The sequence below is a fragment of the Cydia strobilella genome, chromosome 13 (genome assembly GCF_947568885.1).
Source record: "Cydia strobilella chromosome 13, ilCydStro3.1, whole genome shotgun sequence".
Taxonomy (NCBI): domain Eukaryota; kingdom Metazoa; phylum Arthropoda; class Insecta; order Lepidoptera; family Tortricidae; genus Cydia; species Cydia strobilella.
This window is the reverse complement of record NC_086053.1, coordinates 7,265,563-7,293,014: the sequence shown is the minus strand read 5'-3', so window position 1 is coordinate 7,293,014 and position 27,452 is coordinate 7,265,563. Positions and strand designations below refer to the sequence as shown.

The following is a 27,452-nucleotide window of genomic DNA, read 5'->3' as shown; positions in this document are numbered from 1 at the left end:
TATTTCACCCCCCTACCCTTCCTTGTTAGTTTTGTGGTGAGTGGAACAATATTGTTAAGGGCCACGTAGTTTGGATGACGAAATTGTATTGCAATAATGAATGACGATATTTTCTGTGATTCAAGTCGCCTTTGAGTTGGCAGGTAAAAGTATTATGAAACAGCAGCGTAACTCCCGAGGTGATTCATACAAACAATTGTATTATTGTACCGCAGACGACGCAGTTAAACAAATTCTTTTTTGTTTCGTTCTTTGAAAACAAGTTGTTTTGTTCCGAGTTTCGTTTTGTTCCTTTACCGTAGGCCTTGAAAGTCTCAAGTTCAAGCACCTTGTGTTTATACCAAAGTGTATTTTTGCTGTCTTTGTGATATGTCAGTTCCAAAATGTTCTTATTCCATTATAGGTACCAAATGTACCAATAAAATCACGTACAATCATCAATCACAGATATCGGAGCATGATGATTAAAAATATGTATCTGGTTGTTTTACATACAACGCTCTATTTTTATTGACAACAATTTTTAGCAACGAAAACTAGTACCAGATATAGATGTGTTACGTACCTATAAATATTTATGCCAAGTTTAATCTAGGTAGGACCTACTTAATTTAAGCATTATGTAGTTTTAAAATGAGAGCGTTACTTCAAGGAGCGGTTTTTTGGCGGCGGGTTCGTGAGAGTCATAACAATAATTTAATATTTTCGCTGTTGAATGTACTTACAGATAGTTTCGAACATTTTGCCAGTTTGGCATCTTCTGATATTGACTGTATTTTCTTGTACCTACATAATTTTAGTAAAAGGTTTGATTTGCAGATATATTTGCAACCTGCATGTGCTACGGAAGGCAGGGGTCTCCATACTCTCCATGAAGGCTTAGATTGGCTCTGTAGTGAGCTATCAAAACATTGAGATACTTATTTGAGATGAGTCATAATAATTCATAGATATTTAGGTATGAATGTAATGACAACTAAACTGACTGCATGCTGCTGATAATCTTATATAGATCTATTGATATTGTTTTGAGTGAAGTGTTGACAATTTTGTGCAATAAAATAGGTTGTGGTGATTAGTGACTAATATGATATCTTATCATATTTTTTACAAACAACTTTGTATGATGTCGAATAGAAAGTCCACGACGTGTTATGTTATGATGGCAAGCAAAGCCGTAGGCAAATCTATATTAGTGATATCGGACAGGGAATCATAATTTTCATCGAAAAAGTAATAAGTACCTATCTAAGTAGGTAGGATTATTATTACCAACATAAAAATATAATATAGGTGTATACTTACTTATATAAAAATAAAACATTACTTTTTCCATATCAAAATTTATTTTCCAATTTACCCTGTTACCATAACACGCGCTTTAATTAAAAAAAAATAGGACATACTTTACAAAAATAAATAGATGTTTCTCTTCTGTGATAGGTTTTCGTATTTTATGGTATGGTAGATCTAATTTAAAAAAAAGATGCCTGGTTACTTGTGATGCCAACTGGCTTTACGTTTTTCAACGAAGCTTTTAATCCCCTCCTGCCCGTCCTCCATGTTTATATTCTCCACCATAATCTGTTCACCTAAGCCATAAGCATCAAGTAATTTCATATCAATTTGCTTATAATAGAACTCTTTTCCAAGTGCAATGACACGTCTGCTTTTGTGTTTAATGCTTTCGACTATTTTGTTGACTTCTTCGTCTACTTGACTAGCTGGAACCACTTTGGTGACGAGTCCACTGTCATAGGCCTCGTGTGCCGTTAAGGGCAAACCTGGAACAAGGTATTCCGGTAAGTTACTTTGACTTTGATAAAATATTGCCAAGGGATATTTTAATATTTTTATCAAACGCAGGGTGAGTAGGGTTCGTTTTGACAGAGTGAGGTTTTTGGTAATGTTTTCTGTAAATACGCATCGTCATCGCGGGTAGGTACTTAGTTGATCAATGGACACGCGGTTCTATCAGGAACAATTATATGCGTATTTTTTTTTAAATTGTTGTAATCATAATTTATATCGTTTGAACACCGGAAAAAATACTTTTGTAAACCTTTACATTATTTTATTAAAAAATATTTAAAATAATGAACATTTTTGAGCGGTTGAAACGCTCATAATTTTTGGCGCGAATTCGACAGAGCGTGATGACGTCACATGTTGGACGGTCCAACTGACGTTTGCTACTAATGACACTGATAACGGTAACAAACATCCGAATAAAAAATATTTCGTTCAAATATCAACTTCATGCGTGAGGCTAATTCATTAATCGTAAATTAATAAAATTACTGTTGTGTTGATATCATTTTAGTTCCCTTCCCATTATTTATTTGGATAGATTTTTAAGATTTTTCTAAATTTTGATGATATTTTTGTTTGTCTGATTCCTGACTAAAAGCAAACAATTAGAAATATCATAAAAATGTCATAGTCATAGTCTGCTGAAAATAAGATACTTCGTCAAAAATGTGTCTATAGAAATTAGGCGTTCGGAAGGCCCGCGATATTGACCCTGCTACATTAAGATTGCCACGTCATCATGCAATTTATCCTTAACTAGCTGTGCCCGCGGCTTCGCCTGCGTGGAATTCGGTCTGTGTCAGTAAGCGGCTAATTCACCCCTAATTTATCTCCCTGTCCCCTGGAGACAGAACTTAAAGTAAAGTTGACAGATGGATACGCTAGAGGACTGTAGTCCAGATAAAATATTTTACAATTAGGTACCTACCACCAAAGATAGATATAACTCCGTAATAGATGGATACAGTCTAAGGAAAAAACGTGCCTCGAAAATCACGAAAATTTGATTCTCGATCAGATGTCGCTACTACCTTTTGCCTACTCTTGTATAGAGGGCGTTGACGGTTTCGTTTGTTATTATTTAACAATTTTAACGCATATCAGTGAAAGAACATGGGTCAAAATAATAAAAATAATTAATGCAAATAAAAAAGATCATTTATCCATATTTAAATACATTTTATCGTATTTTAATAAATCTTCATTTTTAGTTTTAAAGTGTATCTATAGATGGCAGTGAATTTACTGTGGTTACAAAATTTACTATGACAGTACCGCTCTATAATATATATCCTCTTTGCTACCACTAAATAAAATTACACTCCAAAATGAATATTTTTTTTGCCCTTATTCAAATTTTTGACGTGATTTAAACGGCATAGTTAGGTGTATATCGAACGATACAGTACCATTTTTGTATTTTTACGTCCTTGACTGTACCTATGCAAATAATACTACATAATTCCGAAATTTTTTATTCCGAATTTTAGAATGTCGAATTTTCACATTCCGATTTTTAAATGCTCGAACCATCAAAATTCCCACTGTCATAATTACGAATGATGAAGATTTATATTTCCGAAAACCCAAAAAGCCGAATATTGTAAATTCCGAACTACATAATTCCGACTATAACAATTCCGATGGTGGCAAACACCGAATTTAACATTTACGATTTTCAAAATCACGAATTCGGAATTGCCCTTATTCCGAATTAACGTGATTCCTATTTTAAATATTCCAACTTTTCTGGCAACAGTTCGTTTTCTTGGGGGTCGCAGTTCTAACCTAACCTAACCCACTTTTCTGGCAACAGTTCGTTTTCTTGGGGGTCGCAATTCTAACCTTTTTTTTTTTTTTTTTTTTTTGATGACCCAGGGGGAATCCTTTATGGATCCCACTGGCCCGGGAGAAGCCTAGTGGGTATGTCCGACTCCCACGGACTAAACCCCCTGGGGTGTTCCGCCGCGTGCTTTGTAGACGGGGTTTCGGGAACTCGGTTGTAGACCTCCGATACCCCGTCGGCGTTGTTCTTGCGAACCCATTCTTTACGGCCGCTCTAGCAGCTTCTTCGTTGAAGGCTCCTCGGAACACTCGAGGGCCTTCCAGCTCGAACCTGTTCATGCGGGTGATGGAACTCCCGACCCATCACCCGCTGGGTCCCGTTAAGGCGGCATTATCCTTGATGCGAAGGCTCTTCGCCGCCTACCTGGTCTCCTTCGGCGCTGAGGGAGCGAGTTCGCGTCGTCCTCGCGCGATCGCTCTGCCGCTTCCTTTTGCGTTAGAACAGTGACGCTAAAGGAAGCCACTGCCGCCCATGCCTCCTCACTGCTGATCATACGGCGTATTAGCGCCGGCAGTGAGAGGTCTCCTCCCACAGCCGCGGACAACGCAGCGCGAGGCTCTGCCCATGCAGGGCATACCTCGCGCGTGTGCTGAGCCGTGTCCACGGCTTCTCCATCACAGTGGTGGCACGCTGTCGTCGGCTCTCTTCCCACCCTCTCACACAGGTACCAGCCGAAGCAGCCGTGCCCCGTTAGGAGCTGTGTGAGGTGGAAGGAGGGTGCACCGTGCTTGCGTTCGACCCATTCTTTCAGAACGGGTCGAACAGCGGCCACCAGGTCCCGGCTAGCTCCCGGGATCTCCAGACGCTCCGACCATTTTTCATATAGCACTTCTCGTGCTTCTTCCCGCCACTTGCGAACTTCTTGAGGGGCGGGCCAGTTTTCCTCCCTCCTTGCTGCCAGCACCCGCCAATAGACCGCGGACTGAACCTTGGCTTCAAGGTCCCAAGGCGGGCTTCCGGCTAGCAGGCCGGCTGCTGCGTGCGAGTTATCGCGATACGCTCTGGCCACCCTGAGAGCTATGGCCCGCTGCGGCCGACGCAATAGGGCCGCACTTCGAGTTCCCAGGGTGCCCGCCCATATTGGTGCCCCGTAAAGCGCCATTGAGCGCACCACGCTCATATAGAGCCGCCTGGAGGCTCCTCCTGGTCCGCCCAGATTTGGGAGGATCCGCCCAAGCGCTCCGGCTGCAGAAAGCAATTTCGGAGCCAAACGCCTGAAATGTTCCTCGAACTTCCATCTGCTGTCGAGAACGAGTCCTAGGTACTTCATCGTCGAGTCTGCAGTGTTTTACGAGCGGCCCTATACCCTTCGTAAAGAGCATCTTCCTCTCCTTGGATTCGGATGCGCCTTCTTCTGCTTCGCGTGTACCGACGGCGCGCAGCCACGCAAGCGTTCCGCAGTTGGTGGAGTTCCGGTCGCCACCAATACACTCGTCGCATCGGCGAGAAAGGTTTAGCCCTCGGCATCGCTGCGTCGCACACGCGGATCATTGCAGCGCCGATTCGTTCGGCCTCATGCTCAACTCTTACTTCCACTGGACCAATACTGTGCCCCCAAGACTCGACTATGGCCGCTTCTTTTGCAAGCTGCCTGTCCAGCTTCGTTACCTTCCACCTTGGGCTGTCCCCTGCAGCGGGTCGGTTTCCCATTGTGGCAGCAGGAAGCGTAACAACATCGAAACGGATATATCGGTGGTCCGATGCCGTCTCTGCATCAACCACCACCCTCCAGTTTTGAGCACGGCGTGTCAATGCGTTTGACGCAAAAGTTATGTCTACTATGGACTCGCCTTGTGGCCTCACGCACGTGCTTTCCGACCCGGTGTTGAGGACAGCCAGTCCTAATGATATCGCCCACTCTTCCAGAACTTCCCCTTTGACGTCTGTCGCTGGACATCCCCACGCTGTGGATTTGGCGTTAAAATCTCCGGCGACCAGCACAGGGATGGGAGATATCTGTCCGACCAGAGCGCCGACATCCGAGATCACCTGCTCGAACTCAAGGAGCGTGAGACTAGGTGGGAAATACACGCCAATGACAGCGATGCCACCTATAACAGCAAGAACGAACCCCCTCCCTCTCACAACATTCTCAAGGGTTCCAGTTGTAGCGGGTGCTATGATGGCTACTGTTTCGTTGCGGTCCGAGGCCCAGTCGTCCCGGTTGGGGATAAAGTAGGGCTCCGAGACCACAGCCACACCTATTTGCCATTCCGCCATAGCTTGCACCAAAAGGTCCTGGGCCATGACACAGTGGTTAGTATTCACCTGCAGACACTTAAGAGCCATTTTATTTTGTGGTGTCCATGCGTTCCGCCTCGTCCAGTTGAGATTGGTTGCTGGGCCGATCAGCAGGATGTATCTGGGAAGATCCACTTTCGGTCGTTGTTTTACCTACTTTTTTGCCCTTTTGGGGCTTTCCACCACGGCAACCTTTGCCACCCAGCGAGTGTGTCGCTGGATTTCCAGCAGCCTTACAGACAACACAGTGCGGATCAGCAGCAGAGCATTCTCTAGCTTTGTGTCCGGGTTGTCCGCAGCGGAAACAGATGCTGCTGCGGTCTATACCCCTGTCACATTTCGCACCCACGTGTCCTTCTTCGAGGCAACGGTAGCATCTTAGTGGCCTAGCTTCCAGTAGCACCACCCGCGCCGATACCCATCCCACTTTGAGACGGCCCACTTCAACCACTTTCTTAGCTGCTACTACCGGACATCTTAGCCAGAGCGACCCATATCCACTCTGATTACGAGAGATGACGCCGGACTTGATTGCGCCAACGGCACAGTCGCCCTCCGCAGCCAGTGCGGCTACAACCTCCTCAGTGGTTGCAGAGTCGTCCAGTTCAGTAACACGAACTTCCGCGCATTTAACGGGTCGCTGAACATGCACATCGGTGCCGAGAACCTCCCTAAGTTTTGCGGCCAGATCATCGGCTGCCTTCTCTGCGTTTGCTGTTTCCGGAGGAATTTCCAATATTCGAGCACCCGTTGCCGCAGTTTTAAAGCGGACTTGGGAGATGCCAATTTCCTCCAATTTAATGTTTCCTTTAGCCTTGGCCAGGACCGTCTCGTATTTTACTCCTTTTTCCGCTGCCTCTGGCGTTAGCGTTAGAGTAATAGCAGCAGTTCTAGGCGGCTTGAGTTTGGTTTTCCTCGGGGTCGTCTTATTGGCATTTTTCCGCGTCTTGGGCGTCTTGTCCGCCTGGGTTGTTGCCTTGCCTTGGCTTTTTTTGCCCGCTATGATACTCCATTTTTGTTTCGTGGGCTCCGAACTCAGGCTCGATTGACCGGTAGGTACCGCAGGGGCCTGTCTCACCGCGGCAGCTTCCTGCGCAGCCATGTTGGGACGCTTGCCCTTTTTGCTTTTTTGGACTTTAGTTTGTTTTCCGCCAGTATAGACCGGAGGAGCGGACGTAGTTGGACTCGCTGCTGTATGGGATTGGACGGTCGATGTGCTAGGCACTTGGACATCTGGTACGGCACGAGCAGCTTCCGCTGTTTTTCGGTCGGCTGCTAATGGTGGCCTCAATCGAGGTTCCGGCAGCAGGCGGCACTCTAGGCCTTCTAGTCGGGCGTTCAGCATATTGCTGAAATGGTCGCGCGTGGTGTGTGAGACTTCTTCAATTAGACGGCGAATGTCAGGCTCAGCCACCGCAGTAGGTTGGTTTCGCAGCTCGTCAACCTGTTTTCTTAGTTCGGTCAACTGCCTGGACAGCCGTGCATTTGCTGCCTCTAGGCGAGCAACTTCTTCTGTGGCAGTGCGGGACCGAACCTCCGCAAAAGCAGCTCCGATTTTAGCCACAGATGCTTTTAAATCTCTCTGGTATGTGCCTTTTAGGTGGCCCGACGTATTCGTGACATGAAGTATCGTGCTCATAGCATCTTGTACGTCCTTGTCTAGAGCAGCAAGAGTTCGCTCATCAGGTTGGCTGCCGGGGAGCACTTGTCGCGTCATCAGGCGTTCCGCTTGCTCTCGAGCCACTGTTTCCGCTAAGGCGTTAGGGGCGGCTAGATCTTTTTCCGCCTGTAATTGCCTTTTCCGCGCTTTTTCCGCACTGAGTTCCGCCTGGGATTTTTTAAAGTCCACGGAATGGGCTGATGTGGGCGGCCGACCTCTACTGGCTCTACCCCGTTTTGGAGTTATCTTGTAGACCTTGTTTCGGTTTTTTGGAGTGGCGCCTTCACTGAGTGCCCCGACGTCACTCTCTGAGCCAGAGGATACGCTGAGCTCATCAGCCGGTCTTTTTTCTCCCTTTCTACGCCAGAGTTTGCCAGAGGGACCTTCTCCTCTTGAGTTCGCTGTCTTCATGCTGGAACCTGAATATTCTGACTCTGAGAGCCGTGTTATTCTGACATACGGCTGCATCTGTGAGATTCCAGCGCTCTCAGACTGAGGACCTGGGCCCCGTGATTTTTGGCCTCCATCTCCAGAATCATCTTCTTCTTCATGTATCATCTCATGTGACTCTGTTCCCACGTTTTCGCCAGAAACCGCCGCTACGTGCACCTTCGGGGCGCTCGTCTCCGCCGGGCCCTCGGAATCCTCGATGTCGATGTCGGCGTCCGATTCTCGGGGGGAGAAGAATTCTTCCCCACCGGGCAAGCCACGGCTGTCCACCTTTGTGGGGGAGAAGAACTCCTCCCTCCCAGGTGAGAGGATGGCCTCCGCGGCGCGGGGGGCAGCGTTCCTCCCGCTGAATATCCTCGTTGGGTTGCGCATGGGTGTGGGAGTGCGCACAAATTCCCTCAACGGCAGATCTGCTGTCCCAGCCTCGGCTTCACGAGCGGCGCAATCTAATCGCAATTCTAACCTAACCTAACCCACTTCTGGCAACAGTTCGTTTTCTTGGGGGTCGCAGTTCTAACTTAACCTAACCCACTTCTAGCAACAGTTCGGGTTCGCAGTTCTGTCTAATTTATTTATGCCGAATTTTTATGTCAACGATATTTTATGCCGAATTTAACATGACGCGGCACGACAGGTACCCGTAATAATTACTAAAACGTGAGTCTTCATTTGAATATCACGGATTTCATTTTTCCGATCTTGTAAAAAACCGAATTTCTGAATACCGAATTATTTTATTTCCGATCGGACAATGATTTTTCGGAATTTAGGAATTCGGAAAAAAATATTTTCAGAAAAGTCTAAAATCGGAACTTTAAGCTTTCTGTCAAGTGACAATCGGATTTAAAGTTTTCGAAAATAGCACATTCGTGATTTTATTCCATCGTGTTTTTAAAAATCGTAATTTTGATATTTCGGACTTATAAATAATCGGGATTATGAAAGTCGTGGTTATAAAAATCGGAAAAACGTATTTCGGAATATTTGGGTGTTACCATCAAAATCATGTCATCAAAATCGGTCCTCCAGACAAATCAGTCTAAGCATGACGCCGGCGGCGGGCAGCGTTTGCCCCTTTTTTTTGTTTTCGGAGTGGGAAATGCAACTGCGTAGCGTCTGCCCCTACGATTTGTTGATGGTCATAGCGAAGCAGACGCTCACAGGGACTTGTAGGCGCTTGAAGCGGAACGGGAAGTTGCCCGGAATGAGGGGGATACGCAGGATGAACACGGCTTCTCCGGCGCCACACTCCGTCAGGATCTGCGCCTACATATGTATTGCGTACGATGTATTTGGGATCACAATCGAGACTCGCGCTGGCTTGCCGTTTCAGCCGAAAGCGAAGCGACCTGCCTGCGAGACTTTCGCGAAAGATTCGATTTTTTTCGGGAAGGCATGGTAACGCGTATAAGTCCCAAATCGTTTGACATTTACTGAAAAATGTTTTTTTTTAAAGTACCCACCTTCGTGACCATTATTAAGAGGAAAGGGCACGGCCGCTTCTCCATGCAAACGCAGTCTCCATTTTTTGGATAAAAACTACCCTATGTTCTTCCAAGGGACTCAAACTATCTCTATACCAAATTTTATCTAAATCGGTTTAGCGGTTTAAGCGTAAAGAGAAATTAAAAAAAAGTTTTTTTCATAATTTTTGTGTTTTCACTCGGGAATGGTGTCATTTTGATATCATAAATAAATTCGGCATACCCGATTTATACAAATACGATACCTAACTTGGCCTAGTAGCTAAATTGATATAGTTATCAAGATAAAGTTTTTAACCCCTTTTTCACCACCATGGGGGATGAATTTTTAAAAACGCTGAAAAAAAATTCTTGCTTTTTAATATAATTAACGTTTTGCAAAGTTTTAAGTTCCTAGCTTAAAATAAAATTTGCACCCCAAAACAAACTTTCATCCCCTTTTCAACCCCTGAGGGGTTAAATTTCCAAAAACGTCAAAATTAGTTTTTTTGTAATCGTCTATCATACCTTTCTAAGAAGTTTCAAAGCATTTGTAATGGTTTCAAACTTTCAACCCCCTTTAACCCTGTTAGGGGACGAATTCTTGAAAACGCTAAAATAACTTTTCCTGTATTATAATAATATGCCCATTATACAGTTTCAAGTAACGCACTAAAAAAAAATTGATCTCCATACAAACTTTCAACCTCTATTTCACCTCCTTAGGGGATGAATTTTCAAAAACGCTGAAATTCGTTTTCTTGTATTTCAATAATATATCTTCTTACGAAGTTTCAAATTGCTAGCTTAAAATAAATCTTGAACCCCATACAAACTTTCATCTCCTTTTTAACCCCCTTAGGGGTAAAATTTCTCAAATTTTTATAGCCTATAACCTGGCCGTGGATTTTTTCGACAGATTAGTAAAGTTTGCATCAAAATCCGTTCAGCCGTTTTCGTTTTATGCGCGGTCAAATAAACAGACAAACAGATAAACAGACAAACAGATAAACAGACAAAAATTCTAAAAACTGTTGGAATGTGTTCTGTTATCGATTCTAAGTATCCCCAGCCAATTTTTTTTAGAATATCTTCCATGTACAGACTTTCGACCGTCTTCCGCTTTATTATATGTATAGATAAACAGGCAGTAAAACATGAATAAGGAACATACCCGTTAAAAGCATATACATAGCCCTAGACTTTGGCACACATCTGCCAACGGCTATCCCGGGGGTCGAGCAGAATATCCCGAAGTTGGCGCTGAAAATATTACAAATGAAATGAAATTGAGTTACATTAGAATTTTGTATACCCATCCCACACCATTTATTTGTTTTTTTTTTCAATCAATCAATAATAATTTATTTCGAACAAAAGTCCATTATATGTTAGTAACATACATACTGTGCATATTTTTAGTGCTGTTTTCACTACTCAATAATTTATAGGTGTCTCTTCTAGGTGAGTAACCTTTCGTCTGTCGATCTTATTGTTACATTATTGGTGAACAATAATAGTAAATTGCGTTATAATGGAGCAAAATGACATATTTACGGCGAGGGCGTACATTGAATCCTAAAGGAAGCGAAGGATTCTGTAATAGAATCCCGAGAGCAACGAGGGATTCTAAAGTAGAATCCTGAGCGTAGTGAGGGATTCAAGTGTGTTACGCCCAAGATGGAAATAATTTTGCTACCATGGGACACATACTGCTTTTCACATCACCTATGAGGTAATTATGATGTTTAAAAATATTATTTAAGCTAAAAAAATATTGTGCAATTTTTTTTTTTACTATTGTTCTAGAACAGAAAAGTGTTACTTTGATCCCTCCTAGCAGGGAAGAAAAACCCCTTTTTCGAATTGGTGATGTGAAAATATTATTGTATTGCATGCGATTACGTATTTAAAGAAAGTATGTACTTCCACGTGGTTCGAAAACTCACACTTTTTTTTAAGATTTTAAATAAGTACCACATTTTTTTAGACTATTGAGATAGAGATATATACTTACTTATAGTCAAATGAAGCAGAACAAACGAAACAAACGGCTTTTTGAACCTTATTGAAATTGCTTAAGATTGGTTAAGGTCTACAAATAAATATATTTTAAGACAAAAAGTCTTACCCAGGTGTAGAGAACTTGCTAGTGTCTGAACATACAATCATATCACAGGTCGAAACCAACTGGCATCCCGCCGCAGCCGCAAAACCATTCACCTAAAAATTGAACTTTTTGACAGGGACATAAAGTCAATTTTCGGTTGATGTATTTCTCTGAAGTTAAGTACACACTTATTTTAATGAATGGTAATCTTAATTAATGCATACCTTCGCTATAACAGGAACTGGGCTTTGAATAATCGACTTCATTAACTCTGATGCTCTTTGGAACACTAATTTATGGTGATCAATACCAGTGCTTGATTGCTAAAATAAAAAAATAACTTAAAAGCTTAATTAAAAAATCGGCCAAGAGCATGTCGGGTCATGCTCAGTATAGGGTTTCTTAGTTACCATTCTGTCAGTACATTACAAGCATGAGGGAGTACCTTAGCAGCGCTTTGTACTACGTCTTTTTACTTAGAAGAGAAGATTTTTTGCAATAACTCTTAAACGGCAGGAAACTATCATGTTCGCTATAGTTTTAATTGAAGATATTTATTAAGCCTTTTTTTCATGTACCCTAAAAATATTTTTTTGGTATTTTTTATTTTACCGTTCTGCCGCCATGCATGATTTATGTATCCATGCCGAATTGCAGCTTTCTAACACCTCACGATCACGAAGCAAAGCCGCGGACGGACAGATGGACATGGCGAAAGAAACTATAAGGGTTCTAGGCGACTACGAAACCCTATTAACCCTTAAATGCATAATGATGTATATATGCATCGTATATTTGATGGTTTTTTTAAATACTATGATTTTTTTCTTTATTTTTCCCTCAATCTATACAACATGACACATCTATTTCAATTTATTAAAAAGTTATACAAAAAATCATGCATTTAAGGGTTAAAATTGCTTAATTGTCTGGATTCCTTAACAGGTACAAAGCAAAAGTAAAATAATAATAATGCTTCTACTGAACCTGTGAGTTACATAATTTTTGTATTAAGAAAAGGACCCCATTACCTTTTAGATATTTGCTGAGAGGGTCGAATGGATTTACCCTAGTTTAATGTTAAGTGACACAGTATTTGCTCTTGTGGTTGATTGCTAATTAGGTTATGGGACTAGAGCCAATAGCAAGAGAGTTTGTATTAAAAATAAAAACAAATATATAAGTAATTTTACTTACTAATTCCTTCAAGTTGTGTCCAGCAGAAAATACATTGCCTTTGGCAGACAAAACAATTGCTCTCAGTGAGGTATCATCCTTATTTAAATTGATCGCTTCTATGAGGTGGTTCATCATGTCCAAAGATAAAGAATTTCTAAACAGAAATCAAAAGAAAATTGAATTGTTGCAAGACAATTTATTAGTGTAACATGTTACATTTTCTTTTGTAAAATTTTGATACTTGAAGTATCAAAAAAAGAGAAAAGAAGTTAATATTTATAACAGAATAGTAAAATGCATCGTCTAACAGTCAAAAACAACTGCAAGTAAGTACAGTCGCCATCAGATATATCGGAGCGGCCAAGGTGCTCACAAATATCTGAACACGTCTCTATTTTCAAGACGCTAGAGTGCGTGTTCAGTTTATACATACCTACTTTGTTCAGTACCTAGTGTTACATACTTACTTTGTTCAGTACCTACTGTTACAATCCTACTTTGATACAGTTAGAATTAGAACCGCATTTTGTACCTCGTCTATGGTGGCCTTTCCTGGATTTTACCTAACACACATATACCTGGATAGGTACCTAACTTTGCGACTTTAGTTTAGTTACAAATGATTTCTACTCACTTTGTTTTCTCATGGTTGAGTGTTATTTCTCTTGTACCATTAGCCTCATTTGTTATTAGATATTGACTGTGGATACTTCGGTGAAGAAGCCGGCAAGATGATACAATACTCCTCTAAAACAAATATACAAAAAAATAACTCTTAAACTAAAAATGAAGTGTTCAAATTAACATTATTACATAAATAGTTATCTTACCTCTATTGTGGCGAGCATTATTATATATTGCTATGTAGTAATAAAAATATTAATAACTGGTTAAGTAGTTACAGTATTTTTTAAACGAATATGTAAAAGTTTTTATCTAAATCTAACCTCTAAGTCTGCGCTTGATTACTTCTTAATCATTTGTTTACAAAAAGAAATGTCAATTTGACATCTTGAAATTTGGGGTTGCCAGTTGAAAAATATAATTTATAATGGATACAAATAAGAAAGAAATGTCATAAAACATATTTATTTATGCGTGATTATATGCCAATTTAAATCTAATAGTAATGGTTGTAACGTCTATTATGGTAACTGCTATCAGATCCAGAGTCTGACTCATAGTCCATGTATTCCGATCTCTCGTCTTCCGCAGTCATCACATCTATCACAGCCCTGAAAATAAAACCTTTCTTAAATACGAAAATTGAACTTTATTTCTTATAGATGCAATATTTTGTATGCACACATATTTCTACAGGACTGGCTAACTAATGGTGCGAGGAATAATATTGGTGAGAATATTATTTTCGAAATTAACTGCAGGCGAATTGGAACCTAAAAGATTGCAGCACCAATCCTCATTCAATGACTTCCAATTTTAATACAGATAAGTACCATATGAATGATATGTATCTGTTGTCTGTGTATGATAAGGATCCTTACCGAATTTTTATCATTTTTTTTAGAACGATTTTGCATGGTCTATGTACAAAACACCCCAGGGTTCGAACCCACGATTTTTGACCACCACACGAAATGAAAGGTTAAACTATTAATTAGCCCATTAGGAATAATAAAAAAAGTGATTGCTTACTTAAAAACGAATTTGTCAAATTGACTGTACTTCGTATACCTCGGAGGCGAGGACTTGGTCCAACAAGGACCGCAGCTTGAATAGCACATCAGATATCTTTTTCTGGCAGCGGACCTTCACAGTCGACACTGACATGTAGCATTAAATTACAAAAATATATAACACTTACTTGAAAACTAATTCGTCAAATTGACTGTGCCTCGTCGACCTCTCACTGGACTCCGTCACCATGGAGGCCAATACCTGGTCCAACATGGACCGCAGCTTGAAGAGCACATCTGCTGTTTCTTTCTGGCAGCGGACCTTCACACTCGATACTGACATGTAGCACTCGTTGGGGGAGTCTTCAACTGAAAGTTATAGAGCCTTTTTAATTTGTCTTTTACTTGGCAATACAAATGAGTCACTCCTTTAACATTCAAAATTTTCTTTAGACAAGATTATCAGACCTAAAATAGGCTTTCTAGCATTTCCAAAGTATTGAAAGAGGTTTTCAGAGGATGACACTGCTCGGGTGTCGGGAACAACACACGATCTACACTAACCTTTGGTCACAACCAGCTCCCCAAAGAATAACAAAGGCAGAGTGTACACCAGCGTGACATCAAACAGGAACAAAGCGGATGACTTCTGCTTCAGCCAATACACCAGCCAGTTGGCGCCGGGCTTGTCGCATAGAGGACCTACATGAGCTTTGAAATTGGAACTCATAACGCTGCTCGGGTGTATTTGGATTTTCCCGTCTTCCGGCGTTGAGACTCTAATTTTTTGTTGTTTGCAGGGGTTTCGAGAGTTTGTCCATCTGTAATAAAGCACAATTTATTGGGGTTGTTTAACACACCTTATGAAGTTGGTAGCAACGAAAATGTGCAAGATTAGTTGTCTACATTTTCTGAATCAAAGTTAAGTAAGTAAGTAAATATTCTTTATTGCACCAAAATTATACATTTTACATACATGTAAAACTACAAAGAAATATTTAAAGAAAAAATAGAACCAGGTAACAACAGGCGGTCTTATCGCTAAAAAGCGATCTCTTCCAGACAACCTTTGGGTAGCAGGAAATGTAGAACTCATACAAAAGTCAACAGGTAGTGCAAAGAGCTAAATATGGAGACTATTAAACACAAACACACATACTACAATTACTACTTATACATATAAGTATTATGACGACTCATTATATCTCATTAGGTAACACTGCTGGGGGGTTTTCCTTCTCCAAAAGCAGTAGCTGTACCAGTAGGTAAAATTTTAAATAAAGTTTGGTTTTTTTTTTATTACTATAAACAGTCCTTACACATAGCTGGAGATTGAACCCAATGAAAAATTCTCAAAATAGGTACGGAGTTAGTTTTTTACCGAAATCGATAGTGCTCGTTGTAAAAACCATGACAGTAAGGATAAGGAATGACAAAAGTTCGATTTTATTATTTAACTCAAACAAACTTTATTTTAAACATCTTCATCTTCCTCGCGTTGTCCCGGCATTTTGCCACGGCTCATGGCATGGGAGCCTGGGGTCCGCTTGGCAACTAATCCCAAGAATTGGCGTAGGCACTAGTAGTTTTTACGAAAGCGACTGCCATCTGACCTTCAAACCCAGAGGGGAAACTAGGCCTTGTTGGGATTAGTCCGGTTTCCTCACGATGTTTTCCTTCACCGAAAAGCGACTGGTAAATATCAAATGATATTTCGTACATAAGTTCCGAAAAACTCATTAGTACGAGCCGTGGTTTGAACCCGCGACCTCCGGATTGCAAGTCGCACGCTCTTGCCGCTAGTCCACCAGCGCTCAAACTTTATTTTTAACAAGCCGCTCAAGTCCGGCTGGTTTAAATCAACACAGATTAATAATCTATCTAAAAACGAAATACATAACATAATAACCTTACCTAACCATGCCAATATTCGGATATAGCGCCGCAGCCATAATCGCCTTGAAAACGCACAGATTATCCTTATTCCGATTCTCCCACGCGCCACGAACATTGCTCGCAGCCATGAACCCCATTTGCCTCAGGTTTTCACATAGCTGTTGTTTCATTTCTGACAACAGTTGCAATGTGTTGTAGGATAGGAAATAGTCGTAAGCGAACTCGCTTTTCCCTCTACGGTCTAGGCGTTCCCATTGTATGATAGCCTCGGATATGGCGATGTGGTCGCTCGGCTCGCCTAGGGCAAGGCTGCGCTTTGCGTCGTCTACTTCTTGCTGCTTGCCTGAAACAATAAAAAATAATCATAATTTGCCAATGTAGTGGGACTGAGCATTTTCACTTAAAAGTGCACCATTTACTTGATTAGTAACTTCTTTAAATTTAAGTATAGTGTCTTATTGGCATTTCGCACAAATCATGTCACAGATATTTCGTGTCTGGATTGGTTACCTACGTGACAGGCCACGCCTAGTGTAGGAACCGGTGCAACCGTCATTGTAAATGCATAAATGTACATAAATTGTCCCTTAGTTTTAAGACCAGTTAATTTTTGTTTCTGCCTAATTCTTGGTGTTCAATAAATGATTTAACTTTTTTTTTTTTTTACTTTTTTTCGAAAATCCATCAACTTTTGGGTTATTTCTGCTCACAACCACGAGGACTATCGATTTAAAAAGAAAAAAAAATGTGTCCCAAAAAAAATGACAGTTTTGTAACGCACTTTTACATACATTTTGTACGGACCGTTACAAAACTGACACCTAAAATTTGTATGAAAAACTGGGGACACTTTTTTTCTTTGTCTAATTCAATAGTAGGTACTCGTAGTTTTGAGTCTAAATAAACCAAAAGTTGATGGTTCTTCGAAAAAAGTAAATGGTACATTTTTTATGAAAATCCCCATGTAACACATAATAAACGGGTTAGGATAAATAAGCTCTAATTCAAACTGACCATTAAATCACAATAAAATCAGCGTAAAAATCTAGACCTTCAAAACGTGCTCGTTTTTGCCCCCGAGAAACCGGGCTACGTTCATAGTCCTAATTAACTAATTGATTTTTATGAACAAGGGGGTAGACGTTTAGCCTCCTGCACTGTACAGTTGAGTCGCTCACGGCGCAATATACTGTCCGCAATATTCCGTGCATTCGGAGGTCGAGGAAGTGGGAGGGTGTGCGCCGCTACTAGTCTGTCATGACGTCTAACATTTCTCAGCTGTGCACGGAATTCGCGCGCGGACAGTTATTCTAGTGCATTGGTCCTTACCGATGACGAGGGTGAAGGGGTGTAGGGTGCTACATACCGATGACCATGGTGAAGGGGTCCTTGAAGCCCCACACGGCGGCGACGGAGGCGGCGCGGTCGACGCAGCCGAACAGCGCGCCGAACAGCAGCAGCTTGCCGGCCGCCGGGTGCACGGGCAGCCGGGCCAAGTGCCACCCTAGAGGGGTCAGGCGTTCCTCTCCGTCTAGGGCGCCTAGCCTGAAAATAACTCATTATTAGCCATCAATCTAGTATAACTGGATCGGTCATGAGGGGCGGGGGGAAATGACCGAACGGGATAGTCTTATGCATCTTTCAGTAGAAGTAGCAAAGAAAGCGCTGTTATTGTTTGTCCTTGTCACAGTCTCACATTTTTTTTATTCCCCACCGTAAATTTAGCATGCTTTATGGTGGGCTACAAATCTTCTCGACCAATCATATTGTCGCATTGCGTATGTTTTGTCCCTCACGGGCGCACACGTATAGCTGATCTACGTAATTGTATTGTATTGTATTTCTTTATTGCAGATAACAAGATCCATATTACATTAAAATCACGAGCACAATTAAAATAACAATAAATAGGTACATTAAAACAAATCTTAAAATTAAATTAAATTAAAATTAAATCAAATTAAATTAAATTAAATTAAAATTTCCGTCATTACACACACAACAAATAAAAATATAATGCTAGGTCTATGTTATTAATCTAAGCGTTATCATGTTCTTTCACTTAGTCATTTTTAACACCCGACGCTAAAAGAGGGGTTATATGTTTGACGCCAATGTCAGTCTGTGGCTCTCAAACGGATGGAGCGATTTCGATGCGGTTTTTTCCACGTGAAAGCGAGTTTCCTTGCGGTGGTTTTAGCTACATTTGATAAAAATCGATCAAGTAGTTGATCAGAGGGCCTACCGCGAACCACGTTCGAGTTCGACGTGTTGCCTCCCTGTTACACTTACGTACGAATTTACAAGTGCGACAGAGAGGCAACACGTCCAACGTGGTTCGCGGTAGGCCCTCAGCTCTTTTCCAGAAATCATGTAGCATCTTTGGCATAATGCGTAGGTGTTTTTTTATATATTTTTTATTTAATAGTCATTACCGCATCTGACTCTACGTTATGTATTATATTCTGCCAAACTTGCCAACTTTGTCAGTAGAAAAAGGCGCGTAATTGAAAATGTGTATGGCAGATTTATATGGCAAGCGGTGTGATAAGTCTTTTGGAAATTCACATTTTACAACGCAGCGGAACGCGCACGTCAACTCAACGCACACGCATCCAGTGTGGCCTGACCTTAATAGTACATTACTACAGAGGCCGGGAAGTAAGGGGTTGCCGGCCGAATGCATATATACGGCCGAACGTAGTGAGGCCGGATAGTTATGAGGCCGACAACCCCTTTTCACGCCGATGTATGTATAGTGCTTTTCTCAAACATGCAATGAAATAAATAAAGAAATCTCCTCGAAATCAAAGTTTTAATTCTAAAGAAACTACAAGTAAACTAGGCACAAAATATAACTACCACCTGTACCTATCTTTATCACACGTGTCGTATATTTTAAACATGTAGTTAATCAATTTATTACACAAATGTTCAAAGGTATATTTATGTATCTTTGATTTTTCGCCTTGCATCCTTCTGACTGTAGTTTTAGCCACATAACTAAGATTACATCGTTTTTTATGTTGATGTTATGCTTCACATACATCGTTGCCTTAAACATGGATTATAATTAACAGGTATTCATTTAATATTTTCGTCGGAACTCATATTAAATAACACAATAAACAACGCACAATAAATCCAATAAAATAGAATTACAGATACACAATGAAAAATGTTCAACTTTACCTCCATAACGATAAAAAAAACACCAACGCGTGTTTGAGTAGACATTTTTACCGCTAATATTTAAATGAAATATAGTTTGTCAAAGGACTGTCTCATTTCAAACATAGACAGAGATAATCATACTATCTTTGTCTTACACTGGTACTAGCACCCAAAAGAAAAGGATGAGTATAGTTTTTTTGTTCTTATTTACTGACAAACTGGTTTGACCAACTATATTTTAAATCTGTATTTGAAGGTAAATTTGCAATTCAATATTATTGGAATTTGTTAATAATGTAATATTTATATATTTTTTGTAAATTCGATACAAATAAAACTGCAAAATATATTAATTATCGTTTATTGTTTTTTTAAGGGGTATTGGCAGAATGTCATTCGGAACCATAAGCAAATATTGGTTATAGTTTTTTTTTTGGCTGAATGCCATGATGCTGTGTCACAAATATATGTGAAATGGAAATTAAAAAAGAGCCACTTCCCGGCCTAGGCCTGCAACTTTGTATGAAATTTCATTACAGGCCCCTCGTCTAGCCGCGCCGGAGTCGTGATACTTCCCAGCCTAATATAAAGAACGTAATATCAATATTACATAGCATGTTTGAGAAAATGTAACTTACTGTTGCAAATGCCTGACAGCTTTATCCACAGTGACCTCGGCGGGCGGGCCGGGCACAAGTTTGAACGCGTCCTGCGCGTTTCCCAAACGCAATTTCTTGACCTGCAGTACTGGTTCCAGCAAGTTGCTGCGCTGTAACTCTGGCAGCAGTCTGTCGGGGATGGATTGTGCGCGGTACGAGGTTAGGAGGTGGTAGGCGATGCCTGGCTGGCAACGGCCGGCGCGGCCGCGTCTGAAAATAAGATTTCTTTACTACTAGAAATATTTATTGTGCGATTTAAAAAAAATTTCAAATCGGCGAATTATGATTTAACAGGGCAAAAACGTTTCTCGTAGATTACGTACAAAATAGGTAACATTTGAGATTCACCAGGAACTCTGATGTGAAAGTTAATTCCATCAAGACCTACTTTTCTCTCTAGGTTGGAAAGCTACACGGCAGTCGTATTAAAAACTAGCACCTTCGCAAAAGGGTTGTTTCCGCTTTAAGATGCAACAGGGAAATCACTAAGATGACAAGAGATCATGCCATCAACTTTTAGTAGTTACCATTGTCGAATGAGGGCTAACCATAGACCTAGCATTACATAGACCAGCTATACGCGTGCGCCCGTAAGGGATAGACATAGATGACGTCATAAACGTGGGGATACCATATTGGTAAAAATTACCCCAATATTTGACATCACGTTGGGGCGATTACCCTGGAGGCAAAGTTAGCTTGTTTGACGGTATTAAAAAATTGTTAAATATAATGTCAATGGGCCGTTCTTTTTAGGCGTATAAACAATGAAATACCTCCTATAATTCGCGCAGGTGGTACAAAACTAAACATGTTTAGTAAATAAAACGTAAAATAAAATGTATTATGGGTTTTAATTTAAAGAAATCACAAATCGCAATCACACCAATTAATGTACACCACATTTAATCTTCACAACATTTGTTTATTTATTTTTTGGAATTAGAAGTACGAAAAAACTTCGAGGTCAAAATTACCCATAAAATTATGATATTTTCATCTGGTATCCCGAACATGATTGTTATGCAGCTAAATTAAGAAGAAGTTTAAAAATGGCTGACCTCAGACTCCTACCTACCTACGTAATTTGGGCGGATAATTTTACAAATAATGTTTTGTTAATTTGCGTAAATAATTGTGATATTTTTATTGAAATCGTTTAATTCTACATTGCTTTGAGTGTAACGTAATTTTACGATGTTATTCTCACATATTGCGTTAAGAGGAAGGTGTAAAATACCGTACTTACGTGTAAAAGGTTATGATCTAATATTTTTGCTCAGAGCGGCTATTACAGCCGATTACAGAACAATTCACCAGTATTTTATCAAAGTTCAAGCATTCAAAACGCTAACCATCACTATATTTCATAAGAGAAAGCACAATTTCATACAAAACAACGATAATTAAACAAGCAACGAACAAACATGACATGTCACGTACTTATTTGTTTGCCACAACCTCGGTTGTGGCAGCGGTGGAAAAGTGAAACTATGACAAGGACAAACAATAACAGCGCTTTCTCTGCTACTCCTACTGAAAGGTACATAAGACTATCCCGTTCGGTCATTTTCCCCCACCCCTCATGACCGATCCAGTTATGCTAGATTCATGGGGCTAACGCGTATGAATTCGCCGCTAGGGGCGCTAGTGTAGATGGTGGTCTTTTCCATAGTTCGAAATGTCAAATGTCACTTGTCACTTCAATGACTGACAGCTGTTGTTTAGTCTTTTGGACCACCATCAACAGAGGCGCCAACTGGTGAGCAAAAAAACGATAGCCCTCATTGTAAGTAACCATTTTTAAATCTTATTTCAACCACATAAGGTCTAACAAGGTTCATTTGGGTGTTTTCTTACCTTTGCATCAAGTTAGCTTTGGATTCAAAGTCCGTGTTAAGCGTCGAGACATTTGTTTCCACATTCAGCCCAGTCATCTTAATTCTGCCGCAGTCCACGACATACACAATATCATCTATAGTTATAGACGTTTCCGCTATGTTCGTAGCTATTATTATCTTCCTTATATTCTGAGGTGGCCTTACGAATATCTTATGCTGGTCTAATGTGGGCAGTTTCGAGTGTAACGGATATATCTCGAACATTGAACTAGGGAACATTCCACTATCATTCATCAATTTTACAAGCTTGGATATATCACCGATGCCAGGAAGAAATACTAGTACAGCGCCAGGTGGGCCTTTAGTTATGTGGCTTAGAAGAGCTATAATTAAATCGATGTTTAGATCTTCGATTCTTGAGTCTTGGAGTGAGACGTATACGTTTCTGTCTATTTTGCTCTTTATACGCTCCAGCCAAGGACCTAAAATAAAAAGGAAGTAATTAAATTTTCAGCCAAAAAAACAATAGTTTGGTCGGAAAAAAAAATCAGATACTTTGCAGACCAGTAAATCATACCATCATTCATCGTCATTTATACAATGTATAGAGAGATTAGCGAGTATAAACGTTAGTAGGGCGCAGCACAAGAGTGCCCATCTTATTGGCGCGAAGTGTACATGTCAAGTTTAACATTTTGTTTCCACTTTAGACCACAATATGGCAGAAACTTCAACGCACAAAGGAGCACGCGGTTAATATAAATCGAATAGAGACCAATTCTTTTAAATTATAACATAAAACATCAAAATATATACATACTAATTTCAGCTCTATACTGCACATCTCTCTCCATCTGATTCCTCTCAACTTTCATCTGGTTCCATTGTCCACCTCGACCCCGCTTTGGAGGTCCCGAGTTCCTCTTGTTATCTGCGGGTAACTGGTACCGCGTAAGGGCCAGAACGTCCTCCAAGTACAGTGGTTGTACGGGGTACGCGAGACCCTCGATGTGCATGGTTGGACAGTCGTCAAAGTAGGCGGACAGTCGCTCGCTGTCGATGGTTGCGCTCATTAAAATGAGCTTTAGGTCGTGGCGTTTTTTGAGTACCTGCGAGATAGAAAGTTTATGTAAAAAGCAAAGCCCGAGGAGTTTTCTGCTTATAGAGAGGCTAAAAATATTGCTATTATTAAGTAACTATCTACCGTCTTCGGTTACCGCGATAGTCACTTATGAAATACAACTATGAAAACGGATTATATCGCGTATATTGAATTTATAATACATCCCGACGTTTCGAACCCTTTACAGCGTTCGTGGTCAACGAACACTAGGTATTACGTAATTTAACTAGGCAACAACGCAAGATTCGACACCTGACCTGCTAGAATGAGTTGCGTTCTCGCGCGCGACTCCATACATCTAGCGCGACTTCAAGTATGGACTAGCGCGCGAGAACGCAACTCATGCTAGCCGGTTTGGTGGATAATAGGTTAAAAACATTTGATTCTTTCACTAAGACTCCTTGAAGGTACCTAAGGGTGTTTGTTTCGGTATAAAAAGTTAATTTCGATCATTTTCAACTAGTTTAATTTTATGAGATTTAAATAATTACCAGTTTCAACATGCACATAGAGAAGTCCATATGGCAATCCCTCTCATGGGCCTCGTCCAGTATAATATGGCTGTAGTTGGCTAAGCCCTGATTCACTTCTAAGTCGGCCAGGAGGATACCAGTAGTCACATACATGATGCTCCCACGCGGTCTGGCATCTGTTCTAAAAAGGAAATTAAGCTCCCAAATTATAGTGTGGCCAATAATGCCTGTCACTGTGAAAGGCGTCAACATTTTATTGGTGATCAAAATTACGTGCTTCATTTTCTATCTCGGTATTTTAGGTTTTCCCAGGTCTCAACCCCACCTCGATGTCGTAGCATACGTACGGCAAAACTTATACTGGGTGGGATCCTACTTACCCATTATCAATAACTTTGTTGTATTTCTTTGTTTCATTCTATTTTAATTTTATTAGATGATTGTATTGATAGTTTATAATCTATATGAGGATAATAATTGGCACCATTTATCCAGTTGTATGGGGAATTACAAAACAACGCACAATTTTTGGTATTAGGCATAATGATAAGAACACAGCTACAATAAATATACAGACAGAAATACATAACTACATTTCTTAAACATTCATTACATCCCTATTTTTGATAAAGATCATAAACAGAAAGATGAACATACCCGTAATAAATAACAAAAGGTGGATACTTATATTTGTAAAAAGTAGCAAAATGTGTTCCAATGCAAAGCAACCAGCACTGTTTGCATGGGGCGATCATCTTCAGGTAGGTAATTTTCGCTAACGAAATTGTTTAGGATAGTGAAAAAGAAAATAAAATCTTACTTTTCTAATCGCACAGCATATCCAACAGAATTGCCCAGACTTTCAGCTCTCTCCTGGGCAACTCTGCTAGCTAATGAGGAAGCAGCTATTCTTCTAGGCTGTGTCACTAGTATGTGAATGTAGGCACCCTGGTTTTTGCGTATGGCATCGTCCAAAATTATCTGTGGCACCTGAATAAGGGAGAATGGTTATATAGTCTTGCTAATTGGTTTCCTCACTAGAAACTGCCAAAGGCGTAGGGTAATGTTTTTCGAGTGTATGTATGTATGTATGTATGTCTGTTTCTTTGTGGCCTCCTGTAGCCTAAACGGCTTGATGGATTTTGATGTATGAGGTATCGTTAGATTCGTCTTGATCATGGGAGTGTCATAGGATACATTTTATCCCGAAAGTCCTACGGGATACAGAGATAATATTTTCTTTACATTCACTTTGAAATCATTTGATATATGAGATATCATTAGATTCATCTTGATCACAGGAGTATCATAGGATACATTTTACCCCGAAATTCCTACAGGAACATGTTAATTCTTCGTAAACGCAAGCCACCCACGCGTCAGCAAGCAATGAGCAAATAACTTGTTCTGCAACTCCCGCGCACCTCTCGCGTAGCGGTCTGGTAGCGGGCAAAGAAGGGCGTGGCCTGCCTTGTGGCGCGCGGTGCGGTACGGAGGGGGATATTCTCGAGTCTACAACCCGAACGCGGGCACACACACACGCATGACATGAGGGCACACGTCCTTGACGGTCGACTTTTCTAAGTGATTTTTTCGATACTTCCTCGTCCAAAGCGAAAATAATAAAGTGATAACTTGTTCTTTTTTTCAACTAAAAAGTTATAAATAAAAAAATAATTATTATAAAAAAACAAAAAACCCGACTGCACACTAAAAAGAGGAAAACAAGCCCCACAAGAAATATTGTTTAATCAAATGCTAAAACCAAGCTATATAAATGGTTTTTTGTATTTTTTTTATAATAATTAATTGTTGTTTTATTTTTATTCGCCAACATTGAAACTTGTCAAAACAAATGCAAGTATGATTTGGCCAAAATCGATTCAAATTACAGATCCTATAGAATGAGATGCCACGTTTTGTGTCTGGATAGTAATTACATTATTCATAAACGTGTTACTGGCCTGAATTGGCTATGAATCGTTCGTCTTTATCTGTCATTTTGACTTATGTATTTGTAAGAGAGGGATAAAACATAATTAAACTAAATCAGGCCCGTAAAGTTTTATGAATAAGGGGGTCAGAGGCCTGCCTTGAATCACGTTCGACGTGTTGCCTCTCTGTTGCACTTGTAAATTCGTATGTAAGTGTAAAAGGGAGGCAACATGTCGAACGTGGTTCATGGTAGGCCCTCAGAGTATCAGAGTTGTTTATTTGATTAATACATTAGTAATAAATAGATCTAAGTTTTAGCCATAAGGTCTATAGGAGGCAGATACATTTATATGAACAATTGTTACCTGTGTAGACTTTCCACAACCAGTTTCACCACTTATCACAACCACCTGGTTGTTATTGACAAGATCTAGCAGTTCTGCCGACTTCTTAAATGTTGGTAGTTTTCCACGAAAACCCATCATTGATTTGAACTGGTTTCTTGTAACCATGTCCTTATATTCTTCATGCATAGCAACACTTAAGTTATCATTTTCTTGTGTCTTAGCACAAATATTGATGCCTTTAGCAAGGTTTTCATCTAACTTTTCATCAAATGTGCCTGTTATTATGTCCTGGTATCCATATTTATAATGTGATTGATCTCTCAAGTGCAGAGTTCTCTCCAAAGAACTTTCATAATCTTCAGTTGATTCAGTTTTCACTGCGATAAAATCTGAACATTCTGCTGGAGGATGTTTTACACCAGGTGTTTTGGGAGCTTTAAAAATACCTTCTGAAGTACTTTCTTTTGATGAAGAAGGTCCAGCTTGAGAGATGAGAAAGTCCTGACTATCATTTTCACATTTTACACTATCCTCACACTTAATTGCTATTTTCTCGGACTCAAAACTGCTGTCAGACATTGGTTCATCTTTTATATACATTTCAGATTTCCTTAAGGTTATGTTGTGTTTTTGAGCCAGTTGCTCTATAGCTTGTATGTCTGAGGCTAATTTATACATGACAGCTGATGGTATATTCAGGGCCATATGAATCTACAATAAAAGAAATATAATTTATTAGGCTGCTCATATTTTTTTTTACCTTGGATATTTATATTATGAACAATATTTTTCATAATATCAATATCCAAGGAGGAAACTAGGGTCTATGTTTGTAAGGAGAAGCGATCGAACATTATTCTCTTAATAATTACAGTATAAAGGCTGGTTGGTTGTACCAAATTAAAAATGCTGAATAAATAACTTACTTCCCTGCGTTCCTTCTTTTCATCATTCCTTTTCGCCGCCTGATCTCTGTAGAATAATCCAATTGCTTTGCCTTTTAAATGAGGTGGATGTGTATTCGTTTTTTTAAAGTTTCCCCAAGATTTGTTTTTTCGCCCTTGTTGCCAATGGTTCGACATTTTTAATTAAACTATATAGATAATAGTAAATAGAAATGTTGAATGCCGTTTAACTTTCCGTTTTTATTAGTATTTATTTATAAACTTAAGATACAATTGCAATTTTATTTCACATCGATTTCCCGCAAGTGAAAAATGAAAATAATTAATATGAAATGTCACTGTCAATCTTGTGTAGTTCCATTTTACGGAGTGAGATTACATCGAAATCCCGAGACCCTACCTCAAAACTTTGTTATTTGCCTCTCTATCGCTACAATACGCGAGAGTGATAAACAAAGAGTTGGTGATAAAGGGGCAGATAACAAAACTTCGACTTTCGTAATATAGTTTGTCTACTGGAATGAAAGAAGTTGGCAACCAAATTGTTAATTAATTTAATTTCTGAATAATTGGCAATTTGATTGTCCCGTCTGAAAGGCCTTTAACTTAGGAGCCAATCATTTTTAATATGTGAAGTGGTTCACATAGAGTAACTTATATATAACTGGTGGTTCATACATCTTTTTAACAGCGTTTAATAA

General features: G+C 40.2%; 2 protein-coding genes across 2 annotated transcripts; both read right to left on the bottom strand.

Annotated features, from left to right (window-relative positions):
• Positions 1–1,364: 1,364 nt before the first annotated feature.
• Positions 1,365–13,751, bottom strand: LOC134746686 (enoyl-CoA hydratase domain-containing protein 3, mitochondrial). Its single transcript, XM_063681209.1, has 7 exons — positions 13,592–13,751; positions 13,396–13,508; positions 12,780–12,915; positions 11,807–11,905; positions 11,604–11,695; positions 10,647–10,735; positions 1,365–1,784 (listed from the first exon to the last, which is right to left on the bottom strand). The coding sequence occupies exons 1-7, from the start codon at positions 13,607–13,609 to the stop codon at positions 1,495–1,497; spliced, it is 837 nt and encodes a 278-aa protein (XP_063537279.1). The 5' UTR covers positions 13,610–13,751; the 3' UTR covers positions 1,365–1,494.
• Positions 13,752–13,826: 75 nt separating this feature from the next.
• Positions 13,827–27,060, bottom strand: LOC134746631 (ATP-dependent DNA/RNA helicase DHX36-like). The gene is made up of 12 exons (XM_063681072.1): positions 26,773–27,060; positions 25,865–26,557; positions 24,385–24,554; positions 23,583–23,745; positions 22,789–23,077; positions 21,988–22,450; positions 20,107–20,337; positions 17,661–17,839; positions 16,313–16,637; positions 14,963–15,219; positions 14,587–14,767; positions 13,827–13,996 (listed from the first exon to the last, which is right to left on the bottom strand). The coding sequence occupies exons 1-12, from the start codon at positions 26,926–26,928 to the stop codon at positions 13,882–13,884; spliced, it is 3,222 nt and encodes a 1,073-aa protein (XP_063537142.1). The 5' UTR covers positions 26,929–27,060; the 3' UTR covers positions 13,827–13,881.
• Between the last annotated feature and the right edge of the window lie 392 nt (positions 27,061–27,452).

What these genes read in the sequence shown, in the direction of transcription:
- LOC134746631 (XM_063681072.1), bottom strand. Translation starts at nt 26,928, where the DNA reads ATGTCGAACCATTGGCAACAAGGGCGAAAAAACAAATCTTGGGGAAAC. An exon ending in GTTGTGGAAAGTCTACACAG is followed by an intron (nt 24,555 to 25,864) that starts GTAACAATTGTT and finishes TCCCTTATTCAG; the next exon opens with GTGCCACAGATAATTTTGGA. An exon ending in TTTGACGAATTAGTTTTCAA is followed by an intron (nt 13,997 to 14,586) that starts GTAAGTGTTATA and finishes TTTTATTTTCAG; the next exon opens with GGCTGTGATAGATGTGATGA.
- LOC134746686 (XM_063681209.1), bottom strand. An exon ending in CAGTTCCTGTTATAGCGAAG is followed by an intron (nt 11,696 to 11,806) that starts GTATGCATTAAT and finishes TTCAATTTTTAG; the next exon opens with GTGAATGGTTTTGCGGCTGC. An exon ending in AGCAAGTTCTCTACACCTGG is followed by an intron (nt 10,736 to 11,603) that starts GTAAGACTTTTT and finishes TAATATTTTCAG; the next exon opens with CGCCAACTTCGGGATATTCT.